This window comes from Tiliqua scincoides, chromosome 4, assembly GCF_035046505.1.
Source record: "Tiliqua scincoides isolate rTilSci1 chromosome 4, rTilSci1.hap2, whole genome shotgun sequence".
Lineage (NCBI taxonomy): Eukaryota > Metazoa > Chordata > Lepidosauria > Squamata > Scincidae > Tiliqua > Tiliqua scincoides.
The window spans coordinates 113473780-113486798 of record NC_089824.1 but is presented as its reverse complement, the minus strand read 5'-3'; the positions used below and the strand labels follow the sequence as shown (position 1 = coordinate 113486798).

Below are 13019 nucleotides of genomic sequence, written 5' to 3'. Positions count from 1 at the left end.
TGTTCAATTTTATTCACCAGTAGTTCCAATGTAGTAGTGGTGGACAGCCCTGGTATTTAGCCATCCCTTGCACCATTACATATGCTCTTGTGGCATGCATAGTAGATTCCCACAATTCTCATACGTTGTCCCACCCACGTGGTTGGAATAATATTATGGCAAAGGATGAGATGTGCCATTTGGACTATAGGGACAGGCGTACATGGGAGAGTGTCATACAGGTATCACTAGGTTTTAAAGGGGCTCTAGTACTATAAATGGATGTTTCTGCTAAAAAAAACACAGAAAGTATCTTAGTTACAGTGTGGCTTATTTCTATGCAATATGTGTGCATACACAGATTAATGCAGCTTGTCAAATGTTTGGAAGAAGAGAAACAAGGTCCACTTTGCTCTCCATTTGGTTTCCTACCTGTCATCAGCAGGTCGAAGGGATGGAAGACGAAAGCTGGTATTCCTGTCTAACTTTGATTGGCTTTTTGTCCTTTTTATTGAGCCCTTGAGCCGTTTACTGAAGAAGCCCTAAAAGGGGGAAAGAAAGTCACAGGAAATGAAACAGTGAAAATAATTTTTTTTTTTTCTAAGTGGCTGCTCACCTAAAGGAGCAGTCATTGGGTAATAACTAGCTTGGTGATCATATAAGGCATCCTTTGTGACAAAATGTTTTAGTATGCAAGATACAGGGAGGTCCTCAAAGATGAAATATAGTTTGCACTACCTACACATAATAAGGACAGTTGGGCTGACCTATCCAGCCCAATGGAAGGGGGAATGAAGGAAGGAATAGGGTGTGTTTTAAACACGTAAAATAAAAAGTCTAAGGAAGCAAAAGGTTAATGTCAACAACAGGGCCCCGCAAACAGCCTGGAACATTTTAGCAGTAATGTTTGCCGTTTAATAAAGTCAGAATAAAGTCCTATGGTTAGAAAATGAGTTGGTAATCCTGTGTCCACCCTGTGGCACTTCATACTGCACATGGAGATCTGCACGAAAGAATGTTCCTATATACAAAAAAAATCCTCAACATGTACGAACACAGTATACCAGAAAGAAGGGTTTTAGTCTATCCTTCTCCTTGAGCAGTTAGCTTTCCGTGCACAGGAATGTTTCTTCATGGGTAAGAATTCAATCATGCAATTGCCCACTTGGAGTTTGTGGTGCAATCCAGAGACATTGGTACCTCATTAGCCATTCCTTGATTCTTTGGCTTTTTGCACAGATGGTGTTGGGAAACATGGGCAAATACTAACCATATTATCTACTTACCAATACAGTGTTTGAATTAAAAATCATGATTTCTGAGTCCTATTGAAATCAATGGGACTGATTAGTCATGACTCACTTGTCCTGTTGATTTCAATATTGCTTAATCATGACTATTGCTTAATCATGAATATTGCTTAATCATGACTTAATCATGACTCTGCAGACGCGTGTGGCCTCTGGGAACCAAGTGCCTCGGGAACTAAGTGCCAGGTAAGGCACGAGAGTTTAGCATCTGGGCGAGGAGAAGGCAAGGAGACCTCTGAGTTTTGGAGAAAGAGAGGAGGAGGAGCAGGAGGAGGAGGTAAGTGTACTCATTCTAACGCTTTGTCTTTCTAACTCCCTGTCTTCTAACCTTAACCTTACCTTTAAAGCAACCTTAAATCAAAATTGAAAGTTAGCACCTAAGGGAGGTACATAGGTCTACTCGTGAGTAAGAGCAGAGTCCTACTTGTAAGAGCAGAGTCCTACTCGTGAGTAAGAGCCCAAGGGTCAGGCATTTAAATCAAAGTTGAAAGTTAGCTGCACCTAAGGTAGCACCTAATAGAAGGAAGGGAGGAGGATAAAGTGGAAAGCAGGTTTTTCTACTTGTTTAAATTAAACCTATACTTAACCCAGGTTAAACTTAATCTAAGTTAGAACATAACCTAAACAGGTCAGTAAATTGGGACACAGGATCTAGAGAGCAATAAATAATTAAACAAACCCAAATAAAAACTAGCTTGAGGTTACAAAAACAGTCCAGCCTAAGAGAACAGAACTAGGAGGGAAAGAACCTAGGAAGGGCCAATTCCCAACCCATTAAGAGCCCCATTAGGCTAATCCAAGCAGTCCATTCAGGAGCCTGCAGAGTAGGTCATGCCCATCAGCAGCCGTTTGCCTTCCTGAGCTTTTGTAAACTCACCTGGGAAGGCCAGCCCCCTTTCAATCAGGAAGGAAGGAGGGAGGAGGAGCCAGCCAGGAGTATAAAGCTAGGCGGGCCATCGCGTGAGGCTCTCTGCAGACGCGTGTGGCCTCTGGGAACCCAGTGCCTCGGGAACTAAGTGCCAGGTAAGGCACGAGAGTTTAGCATCTGGGCGAGTTCAGCAGCAGGGTGAGGAGGCCAGGGCCCCATACACTGCCCTTCCTCTTCCCTTGAGAAAAGGGCTGCTATCCAGTGTACGGTTTTTAAAAGGACCCCTAAATAAAACAACAACAACAACAACAAAAAAGCTATGCAGTCAGACAGCCAGCAGCAGGGTGGGGGCTATCCAGTGTTCTGCATCGAGTGCCACATGTATGATTATATGCCTCTGGGGCATAAGTCATGGGTGTGTCCTTGGTGCAAGGAGCTCCAGGGTCTCAGGGAACGCGTCCGCTCCCTTGAAGCCTTGGTGGCCAACCTGGAGAAGCGGAGGCAGCCAGAGGAGGACTGTGGGGAGACTTCCGGGGACGATCAGGCTTCGTCCCAACCTCAGGCGTGCAGCTCCTCGGCTGCCCGGGTGGGAAGTCTCGGGACTGGAGGACGTCATCCTGGAGAGGAGGGAAACAATCCCCTAGGGGGATCCCTTCTCCAGGGGATGGGCCCCTATCCGAGCGCACTCGGGATACTCCTCGGCGGGAGGGGGGTCGGGGGCTTCTTGTAGTGGAGGATTCGATTATTAGAAACATAGAGAGGGGGGTTTGCGACGGATGTGAGGACCACATGGTGACTTGCCTGCCTGGTGCGAAGGTTGCGGACATCACTTCTCGTCTAGACAGGCTAGTAGACAGTGCTGGGGGAGAGGTAGCGGCTGTGGTGCATGTCGGCACCAACGACGTAGGCAAGTGTAGCTGGGAGGTCCTGGAGGCCAAATTTAGGCTTTTAGGCAGGAAGCTGAAAGCCAGGACCTCAAAGGTAGCGTTCTCTGAAGTGCTACCTGTTCCACGCGCAGGGCCAGCTAGGCAGGCGGAGATCAGGGGTCTCAATGCGTGGATGAGACGGTGGTGTAGGGAGGAGGGGTTTAGATTCGTTAGGCACTGGGGAACGTTTTGGGACAAGCGGGGCCTGTACAAGAGGGACGGGCTCCATTTGAACCAGAATGGAACCAGACTGCTGGCGCATAACATTAAAAAGGTGGCAGAGCAGCTTTTAAACTGATCCCTGGGGGAAGGCCGACAGGAGCCGAGGGGCATCCGGTTCGGGACTCCTCATCCCTATGGGACAAGGATGGGGAGGTTAGAGAACAACAAGACAAAGGCAGGGTAGGAGAAGAAATTGGCAAAGGTAGGGTGATGGGATGTGATAGACGGTTTGGCACAATGAGAGGATGCGGGGACAAAGGAGCAAACAAGCAGCCCATCCTGGGGCATTCCGTGTATAAATGCTTTTATGCGAATGCCTGAAGTCTACGAGCAAAGGTGGGAGAACTGGAATGTCTGGTGACAAGGGAAAATATTGACATAGTGGGCATAACAGAAACCTGGTGGAATGAGGAGAATCAGTGGGATACCGCAATCCCGGGCTATAAACTCTACAGGAGGGACAGGCAGGGGCATGTTGGAGGTGGGGTGGCCCTTTATGTTAAGGAAGGGATAGAATCCAGCAAAGTAGAGATTGAAGGTGGGTCCGACTCCACCGTAGAATCTCTGTGGGTTAAATGTAAAATCTCTGTGGCTTGTGCAGCAATGTAATACTGGGGGCGTGCTATTGTCCTCCAGACCAGAAATCTGATGGGGACCTTGAAATGAGGAAACAGATAAGGGAGGTGACAAGGAGGGACAGGGTTGTAATCATGGGGGACTTCAATTATTCTCATATTGACTGGGTCAATTTGTGTTCTGGTCATGATAAGGAAACCGGATTTCTTGACGTGCTAAATGACTGTGGCTTAGATCAGCTAGTCACGGAGCCCACCAGAGGATAGGTGACTCTGGATTTAATTTTGTGCGGTACGCAGGACCTGGTTAGAGATGTAAACGTTACTGAGCCATTGGGGAACAGTGATCATGCTGCGATCCGTTTTGACGTGCACGTTGGGGGAAGAATACCAGGCAAATCTCTAACAAAAACCCTTGACTTCCGACGGGCGGACTTCCCTCAAATGAGGAGGCTGGTTAGAAGGAGGTTGAAAGGGAGGGTAAAAAGAGTCCCATCTCTCCAGAGTGCATGGAGGCTGCTTAAAACAACAGTAATAGAGGCCCAGCAGAGGTGTATACCGCAAAGAAAGAAGGGTTCCACTAAATCCAGGAGGATTCTCGCATGGCTGACCAGCCAAGTTAGAGAGGCTGTGAAGGGCAAGGAAGCTTCCTTCCGTAAATGGAAGTCTTGCCCTAATGAGGAGAATAAAAAGGAACATAAACTGTGGCAAAAGAAATGTAAGAAGGTGATATGGGAGGCCAAGAGAGACTATGAGGAACGCATGGCCAGCAACATTAAGGGGAATAATAAAAGCTTCTTCAAATATGTTAGAAGCAGGAAACCCGCCAGAGAAGCGGTTGGCCCTCTGGATGGTGAGGGAGGGAAAGGGGAGATAAAAGGAGACTTAGAGATGGCAGAGAAATTAAATGAGTTCTTTGCATCTGTCTTCATGGCAGAAGACCTCGGGCAGATACCGCTGCCCGAACGGCCCCTCATGACCGAGGAGTTAAGTCAGATAGAGGTTAAAAGAGAAGATGTTTCAGACCTCATTGATAAATTAAAGATCAATAAGTCAACGGGCCCTGATGGCATACACCCAAGGGTTATTAAGGAATTGAAGAATGAAGTTGCAGATCTCTTGACTAAGGTATGCAACTTGTCCCTCAAAACGGCCACGGTGCCAGAAGATTGGAGGATAGCAAATGTCACGTCTATTTTTAAAAAGGGAAAGAGGGGGGACCCGGGAAACTATAGGCCGGTCAGCCTAACATCCATACCGGGTAAGATGGTGGAATGCCTCATCAAAGATAGGATCTCAAAACACATAGACGAACAGGCCTTGCTGAGGGAGAGTCAGCATGGCTTCTGTAAGGGTCTTTCCTCACGAACCTTATAGAATTCTTTGAAAAGGTCAACAGGCATGTGGATGCGGGAGAACCCGTGGACATTATATATCTGGACTTTCAGAAGGCGTTTGACACGGTCCCTCACCAAAGGCTACTGAAAAAACTCCACAGTCAGGGAATTAGAGGACAGGTCCTCTCATGGATTGAGACCTGGTTGGAGGCCAGGAAGCAGAGAGTGGGTGTCAATGGGCAATTTTCAAAATGGAGAGAGGTGAAAAGTGGTGTGCCCCAAGGATCTGTCCTGGGACCGGTGCTTTTCAACCTCTTCATAAATGACCTGGAGACAGGGTTGAGCAGTGAGGTGGCTAAGTTTGCAGACGACACCAAACTTTTCCGAGTGGTAAAGACCAGAAGTGATTGTGAGGAGCTCCAGAAGGATCTCTCCAGACTGGCAGAATGGGCAGCAAAATGGCAGATGCGCTTCAATGTCAGTAAGTGTAAAGTCATGCACATTGGGGCAAAAAATCAAAACTTTAGATATAGGCTGATGGGTTCTGAGCTGTCTGTGACAGATCAGGAGAGAGATCTTGGGGTGGTGGTGGACAGGTCGATGAAAGTGTCGACCCAATGTGCGGCGGCAGTGAAGAAGGCCAATTCTATGCTTGAGATCATTAGGAAGGGTATTGAGAACAAAACGGCTAGTATTATAATGCCGTTGTACAAATCTATGGTAAGGCCACACCTGGAGTATTGTGTCCGGTTTTGGTCGCCACATCTCAAAAAAGACATAGTGGAAATGGAAAAGGTGCAAAAGAGAGCGACTAAGATGATTACGGGGCTGGGGCACCTTCCTTATGAGGAAAGGCTATGGCGTTTGGGCCTCTTCAGCCTAGAAAAGAGACGCTTGAGGGGGGACATGATTGAGACATACAAAATTATGCAGGGAATGGACAGAGTGGATAGGGAGATGCTCTTTACACTCTCACATAATACCAGAACCAGGGAACATCCACTAAAATTGAGTGTTGGGCGGGTTAGGACAGACAAAAGAAAATATTTCTTTACTCAGCGTGTGGTCGGTCTGTGGAACTCCTTGCCACAGGATGTGGTGCTGGCGTCTAGCCTAGACGCCTTTAAAAGGGGATTGGACAAGTTTCTGGAGGAAAAATCCATTATGGGGTACAAGCCATGATGTGTATGCGCAACCTCCTGATTTTAGGAATGGGTTAAGTCAGAATGCCAGATGTAGGGGAGGGCACCAGGATGAGGTCTCTTGTTATCTGGTGTGCTCCCTGGGGCATTTGGTGGGCCGCTGTGAGATACAGGAAGCTGGACTAGATGGGCCTATGGCCTGATCCAGTGGGGCTGTTCTTATGTTCTTATGACTAACTTTCTTAGGATACAACCTACAGAAGTTGAAATATAGGCCTGTCCCTGGGACAGGTATAGTTCATCCTACAAGAAACTACTGTGCCCCCTTCTCTGTTTGCCCTATTCATTTTTTTTCTGAAACCACACCTGGCCTTATTTACTTCTTTAAACACTATGAGTGTGAGCTCCCAGTCTGAGGGGTCCATGTCACTTACTTCTTCAAAGAAAAGCCCTTCGAGAAGCACGTTGCCAAAAGATTTCTATTGTGTACACAGATGCACGCATTTTGGCCTAAGCAAGCAAGTTTGTGCTGTAGGAGGCTATTTAAAAACATTTCACTGGGTTGAATTACCACATCTCAAGAAAAGATACACACACACAGAACCTTGCTGTGCATACTGCATACATACAACTTCCTACGCTAGGTCAGCATTATTGCTAGGTCAGCCTGGCTAATTGAGCAAATATATTTCTGAGCAATTGTGTTTTCGGTTTATGGAGAAAGATTAATTTGCCTAATTTAAGGCTCAAATCTATCCAACTTTCCAGCACTGGTGCAGCCACAATGTAGCCCCAAGGTAAGGAAACAACAGTTGCCTTACTTTGAAGAGGCCTCTATGATAGCCTCCCCACCACAGGATGCAGTGCATGTCCCATTGGCACAGCTGCACCAGTACTGGTAAACTGGTAAACTGGTAAACTGGATAGGACTGGGCCCTTAATCGGTTGAGTTAACATATGTTGCTTTGGTTTGTAGACTCCAAAGGATTCAGTACCACTACATCAAATTGCAACCAACGTCTATTTGTGATCAATCCCACATCACTGTAGAAAGAAGAAACTCCACCAGCAATGTGCCATAAATTCAAGATTACATTCTCATTTGATGCCCCAGGTGTGTGCTTGCTTTAAGTGGTGGACTTTTTTCCTCATTTAACATAATGATTATTGTTTTTCAAAGAATTTCATTATTTTTTTTAAAGCATTTTATTATCATCACCATAGCCAACCTTGAGGGCCTTTTAAAGTGGGGTAAAAAGGAAAATAAATTTCAGCTCTCACATAAATTCAGTGCTTTAATTCATGGCTTGGGCTCAGACTGTTAAACCGAACAACAGCCAGAACAGGTGATAAGAGAATACAGAGGAGAAGATGTCCTCTCATCTAAAATGCTGTGAGAGGTGGGAAGGAATGAGGATGTATCAGGTGGGAATCCATAAAGAAGAAATGGCAGCTGTGTTCATTGAGGTGCATCTACAGCCATGACACTCAGTCCAGCATGCTGGACTTTTTGGGAGAGGCTTTGAAAGTGCCATTAAAAGGCAGATAATAATACCCGGTTCAGGCTCTCTCGGGACTAGAGGTAAAACTCAGCTAGAATAATCAAGGTACTTTTGTAAAGGAAAGGTCAAGGTACATAAGAGACTGCATGAAAAAGGAACAACTAAGGAGAAAAATAAAAATATTTATAAAGCGTTCCAAGTATTTCACATACATAATTTTGTAATTCTTACCACAACCCTGTAAATATCCCCATGAAGTAATAGGAGGTGCAGAGAGAGAGAGAGAGAGAGAGAGAGAGAGAGAGAGAGAGAGACAGACAGACAGACAGACAGACAGACAGACATCTGAGTTCACAGCAAAGTCAAGACCAAAAATGGGAACTTCCTAATTGTAGACCAGCCTCCTAGCTGCTACAGTACACTGGTTTTGCATCCAATTAACCTTGGTAAATTGAAACTTTTAAAAACACAGGTACTTACATTGTGAGAAGGCTGTTTTGCAATAAAAGAATATGAAAAAGTGAATATACCGAACACTGCTTCAAAATTCATGAAACAGCCTGCAGATCACCAGCTCTCTTCACACAGGGCCATCCCAAACCCAGAGGAAATGGGTCCTGCGCCCATGGACTGAATTTTTAAAGACGTTATTTGAAATATTCGTTTTTAAAACGGTTGAACACTTTCTCAGTCCGATCATAACAATATCTGGAAAGTTACCAAAAGACATTGGCTCTTTCAATGCCATTGGTAGTGATGTTTTGTTTGGTAGCATAAGCCTTTCTCTTTCTGCTCAAACCTAATATTATATTTTCTTGATTGTACTTAATGCAGCCCTTATATAAGATTAAAGACATGAAAAGTAGCATATTCTCCAGTAATCTCCCTTTCATGGAGATTGGACAATGGCTTTGATTGCATTTCCTGGAAAATATTTGAAAGCTGAAAAGAAATGGGACAGACAGATAGATTGCTGTGTAATTGTGATTGCAAGTTTAAAAGCAATAAAGTTGGGGATACAGATTTTATAGACTTTAACTGCCCTGGTTGATAGTCAAAATCAATATCTGATAAAACCTCATTAACTAAAGATAGGTAATTGTTTCAGCTCAAACATGGGGCACTAAGAAACCCTAGATAAATATATGAAACAAATCAACATATTTTACTATTGTACGCTTAATACTTCCCTTACATACAGCTAAGTACAACCTTCTCAATTCAGGAATACATCAATAAAACAAACTGCGATGGATAAAACGGGAAAATTCTATTTAAATGAGTTCTGTAGTGAAAGAGCAAGATAAACAAGTGTGACAGTTCTGGTTAGCAAAGAGACAGGATGAGGGTGAATATTTAACAATTGGCAAAATATTATCTGATTGGAGAAGAATACAGGTTGACTTATCCATGGATTTTTGATCAGCAGATTTGGATCAACTGGGGTCCTCAGGACCCCCATTGAGCCATATTCAGCCCAACTTGAAGCCTCTGGAGGTGACCAGTTACCTCCAAAGGCTCTTCTGAGGCCTGTGGAGGCTGTACACAGCCTCCATTTGCCTCAGAGTGGCCTCCAGAGGTCCTAGAAGGGCATTTCTGGTTTTGGGGTGAAAAATTCTAGGACTTCTGAAGGTCTTTCTGAGGCCCGTGGAGGCTGTGCACAGCCAGCACAGGCCTCAGAAAGGTGTAGGAAGGCGGACTTCTGGTTTTGCCTTCTGATGCTTTCAGGGGGCTTTTCTGAGGCTCTTGGAGGCCACACGCAGCATCCACAGGCCTCAGAAAGGGCCCCCTGTCATGAATATGTGCAGTTTAGGGCTAGTAGCATTGCAAAGCCTGAACCAAAGTAACCCAGTAACATAGAAGTGGCTTGAGTCCTAGCTGCAAGGAATTTACAACTCAATGGAAGGTGATAAATGTAGCATCTCAGTAGCCAGAGAGGCGCCCAGGAATCCCCAGTGGGGAGGGGGAGAACTAAGAGAACTAGCATCCAGCCCCACTTCGAGAAGATTCTGTCCCCAAGAGTTCTGATTGGTCAGTTCAAAAAAAGTACAGAGTCACATCATCCTGTAGCATGAGAGGTATAAGAAAAGCCCAAAAGGGTGCCCTTTGTCTTTGTCTTGGGTCTTTGTCTCTTGGTGGAAAAGGTGGTGGGTGCACATCCTGCCCCGCCAGGACCATGTGGCCTCATAGGTAACTGAGGATCTACAAAAGAAGCTGACCCAGGTGAGAGTTAGGAAATAATAGAGATAGCCAGTTAGCTTTATTATTTTATGCTGATATGTTTCCTAGAAGTTTTTATGCCTCTAGCATTTGCTGCCTTTTGTAACTTTTTGTAACCCTATATACCCTATAAAGTAAAAATCCTTTTACCATGTTGGTTTATTGTCTGTTGGGGACAAAGGTTCAGAATCCTGCCTAGCCGTTCAGCAAGCTACCAAAAATCCTCACTGTGGACTAGTAACTTGAGGACTGAGACCTTAAAGAAAGTGCTCAGTGCCTACAAGGGATATAGTTAAGCCTAGAGGGTCTCAGTATCCCTGGACTGAGACACTGGCTCTTACAGGGTGGTGGCAGTACTACCGAACAGGGATCTTTGAGGGCTCTAGGGTTCAGAACCAACAACTCTGAGCACCCCAAAACCCTGGGAGTGTGACAAAGAATACGACACCCCCAAGTCCTAGAAAACTTTTTTTTGACAGAAAACAGACAGAAGTCCTAGAAAACTTTTTTTTTTGACAGAAAACTGGAAGTGCCCTTCTAGGACCCCAGAACAGCTCCGGACACGACCAGAGCTCTGGTCGCATTCGGAGTTCAGTGGACCCCAAAATCTGCCTGATTTGATATCACGTGGAACTCAGTATCCAGGAGGGGTACAGGAACGGAAGCCAAGGGTAACAAGGATTCACCTGCATATTAGATTCCTGCAGCTATTCTGTTGTTAAATAATGTAAGTTCTATGATTAAAACTGCCAGCATTTTGGCAAGAACTGTGAAAGCAAAACTGTGCTAAAAATGACTTTAATATTGCAGGGATAGCAGGCAGCTATAGGCTCCCCGCGCTCCCGCCCCAGGCCCGCCCTCCCCCCGCCCAGTAATGCCCCCTCCCACCCCCTCCCCATGCCCCCCACACCTACCTTTGCCACTTACATCGGTGTGCTCACGCCGACACAAGCAGCAGTGCGGGAGCCGCAGCAGAGGCTTCTGCCTCCGTCCACGCATCGGTGCATCTGAATGCGCCGATGCAGCTCCTGCCTAAGGAGGTGCAAACGTGCTTTGCAGCATGTTTGTGACCCTCCAGGGCCACCTATACCAGCATAACTGCCAGTTGGGATTGTGTCCATCATGTCCTAAGTGTGTCTCACTGTAAACTTCAGCCAAGTCTGAACGAATTCTGATCCAAAGAGAATGCAGCTCAGCAGTAGCTCAGCAAACCAATTTTTCTGGCCATTATGACTGTCAAAAGAAGAGGGGTGGAAATGTGTCTCATAGGCTCCACAGGTCTAGTGGACTGTGCTTACTTAGTGACTCACAAGTTGTGCAAGAACCCTGTCCTTCCTGCCACCTTTCACTGCTGGTGCTCATGGCACAACAGCAAGGAGACTATGAAGGGAACGGCATAGAGACCCTTAAGCTGGAGGTCAGAGGAGCTGTGCCTATGATGAAGCTGATGCTTCTCTGAGTTGATCTCATGTCCATACTACTATTTAGGCATAGGGGTTGCTGGAGAAGGAAATTTTTGGTAGTTTTTTTCCAGAGGATGTCACAGAATTGAGATCCACAAAGATGTACAACATGGGGTAGGGGAAGAGAACAATCAGTTCTCAAACTACAAGAAGGTGAAATGAACAAGCAAAAATAGGAGGGAGGGAAGGCTCTCCCAGAAATTAGTGCTACAAAACACAGACCTTAACCTTAACTGAAAGAAAAGTGCAAGGTAAAGAAATCTGCTGAGTGACAACTTTCTTGGAGTCTACAAAACTAGAAGGAAGAACAGGAGGCATTTAGCAAAACTAGCTGATCAGGCAGATAAAAACAGATGAAACTCACCAGGTACACCTGCATGATAGCATGGAAGCAGATTTGGACAAAATGAAATAAACTATAGGCACATACTGATATGTAATTATTGAACCTCTAATTTCATTTTAAAATATTATTAGAAGGAAGCGTAAACATCTCTATGAAGCAGCTTGATCAATGTACTGCAGGAGAAGAGGACAGGAAGGTTGTATGCATTTGGGAAGAGATAGAATTACAAAAAGCAAAGCAAAATATAAATACAATCATGTTTCACTTTAGGCTGCATTTTCCATCTGAGGGGGGGGACTGTATTGCTCTATCAATATTGAGCCATTTTTGCTCAGTATTTCATATATGCAACAGGGATCAAATGTGTATAGCTGGAGGGCTGGCACAAATGGGTTAAATTCAAAGGAAGGTTAAAACAATTTAGAATCTAGTTTAGCAAATGCAACAATGGCTCACCCTCTCCCCTTTATAACATATAAACCAAAAGGAGAACCTTTTAAGGGGGGGCCTTGGTATCCATGGGGAATCTATCCTTGGACCCCCTGCAGATACCAACAATCACTGATAAGCAAATCCACAATTTTTGGCCCCTTATGCCCTCCAATGGGACCAGAGCGCTCCGGTGGGCTTTCTGAAGCCCGCAGGGACAACGTGCATCCACCCACTTGCTTCTGTGGGTTTCAGAATAACTGACAGAGGCGAAAAACTCTACTTTGAGTTTCCCGAGGGAAACTAGAAGTGAGGTTTTTATGCCATTTAAGGCATTCTGAGGCTCAGGGAAGCCCAGGGAAAACGGAAGTGGCATTTTTCACCTTTAAGGGCCGTTCAGAAGCCCACAGACACAGCAGGCAGACACGCACATTCCCTGTGGGCTTCAGAAAGCCCACCAAAGGGGACCAGAGTGCAGCACTGGTCTCCTTTAGAGGGCACAAGGGGCCGAAAATCAGTTTCACATCAGCAATTTTCAGTATCAATGGGGGGGGGGGAGTCTGAGATCGAATCCTCCCCAGAGGGCTTCCCTGGAACTCAGAATGCTTTAAAAGGGATAAAAACATTACTTCTGGTTTCCCAGGGAATACCAGTTGCAGCACCATTTTAAAGTGTAAGTTTAAGGGAACCACACAAGGAG

At 45.5% G+C, this 13019-nt stretch overlaps 1 protein-coding gene across 6 annotated transcripts in view; it reads right to left on the bottom strand.

The window, feature by feature from the left end:
• The window catches only part of RASAL2 (RAS protein activator like 2), a 336215-nt gene that overhangs the window by 101397 nt on the left and 221799 nt on the right, over positions 1–13019 (bottom strand). For all 6 annotated transcript variants that reach the window (XM_066622767.1, XM_066622763.1, XM_066622764.1 and 3 more), the window contains one exon: positions 412–521. In XM_066622767.1, the coding sequence (XP_066478864.1) occupies positions 412–521 (110 nt within the window). The remainder of the gene's footprint in view (positions 1–411; positions 522–13019) is intronic.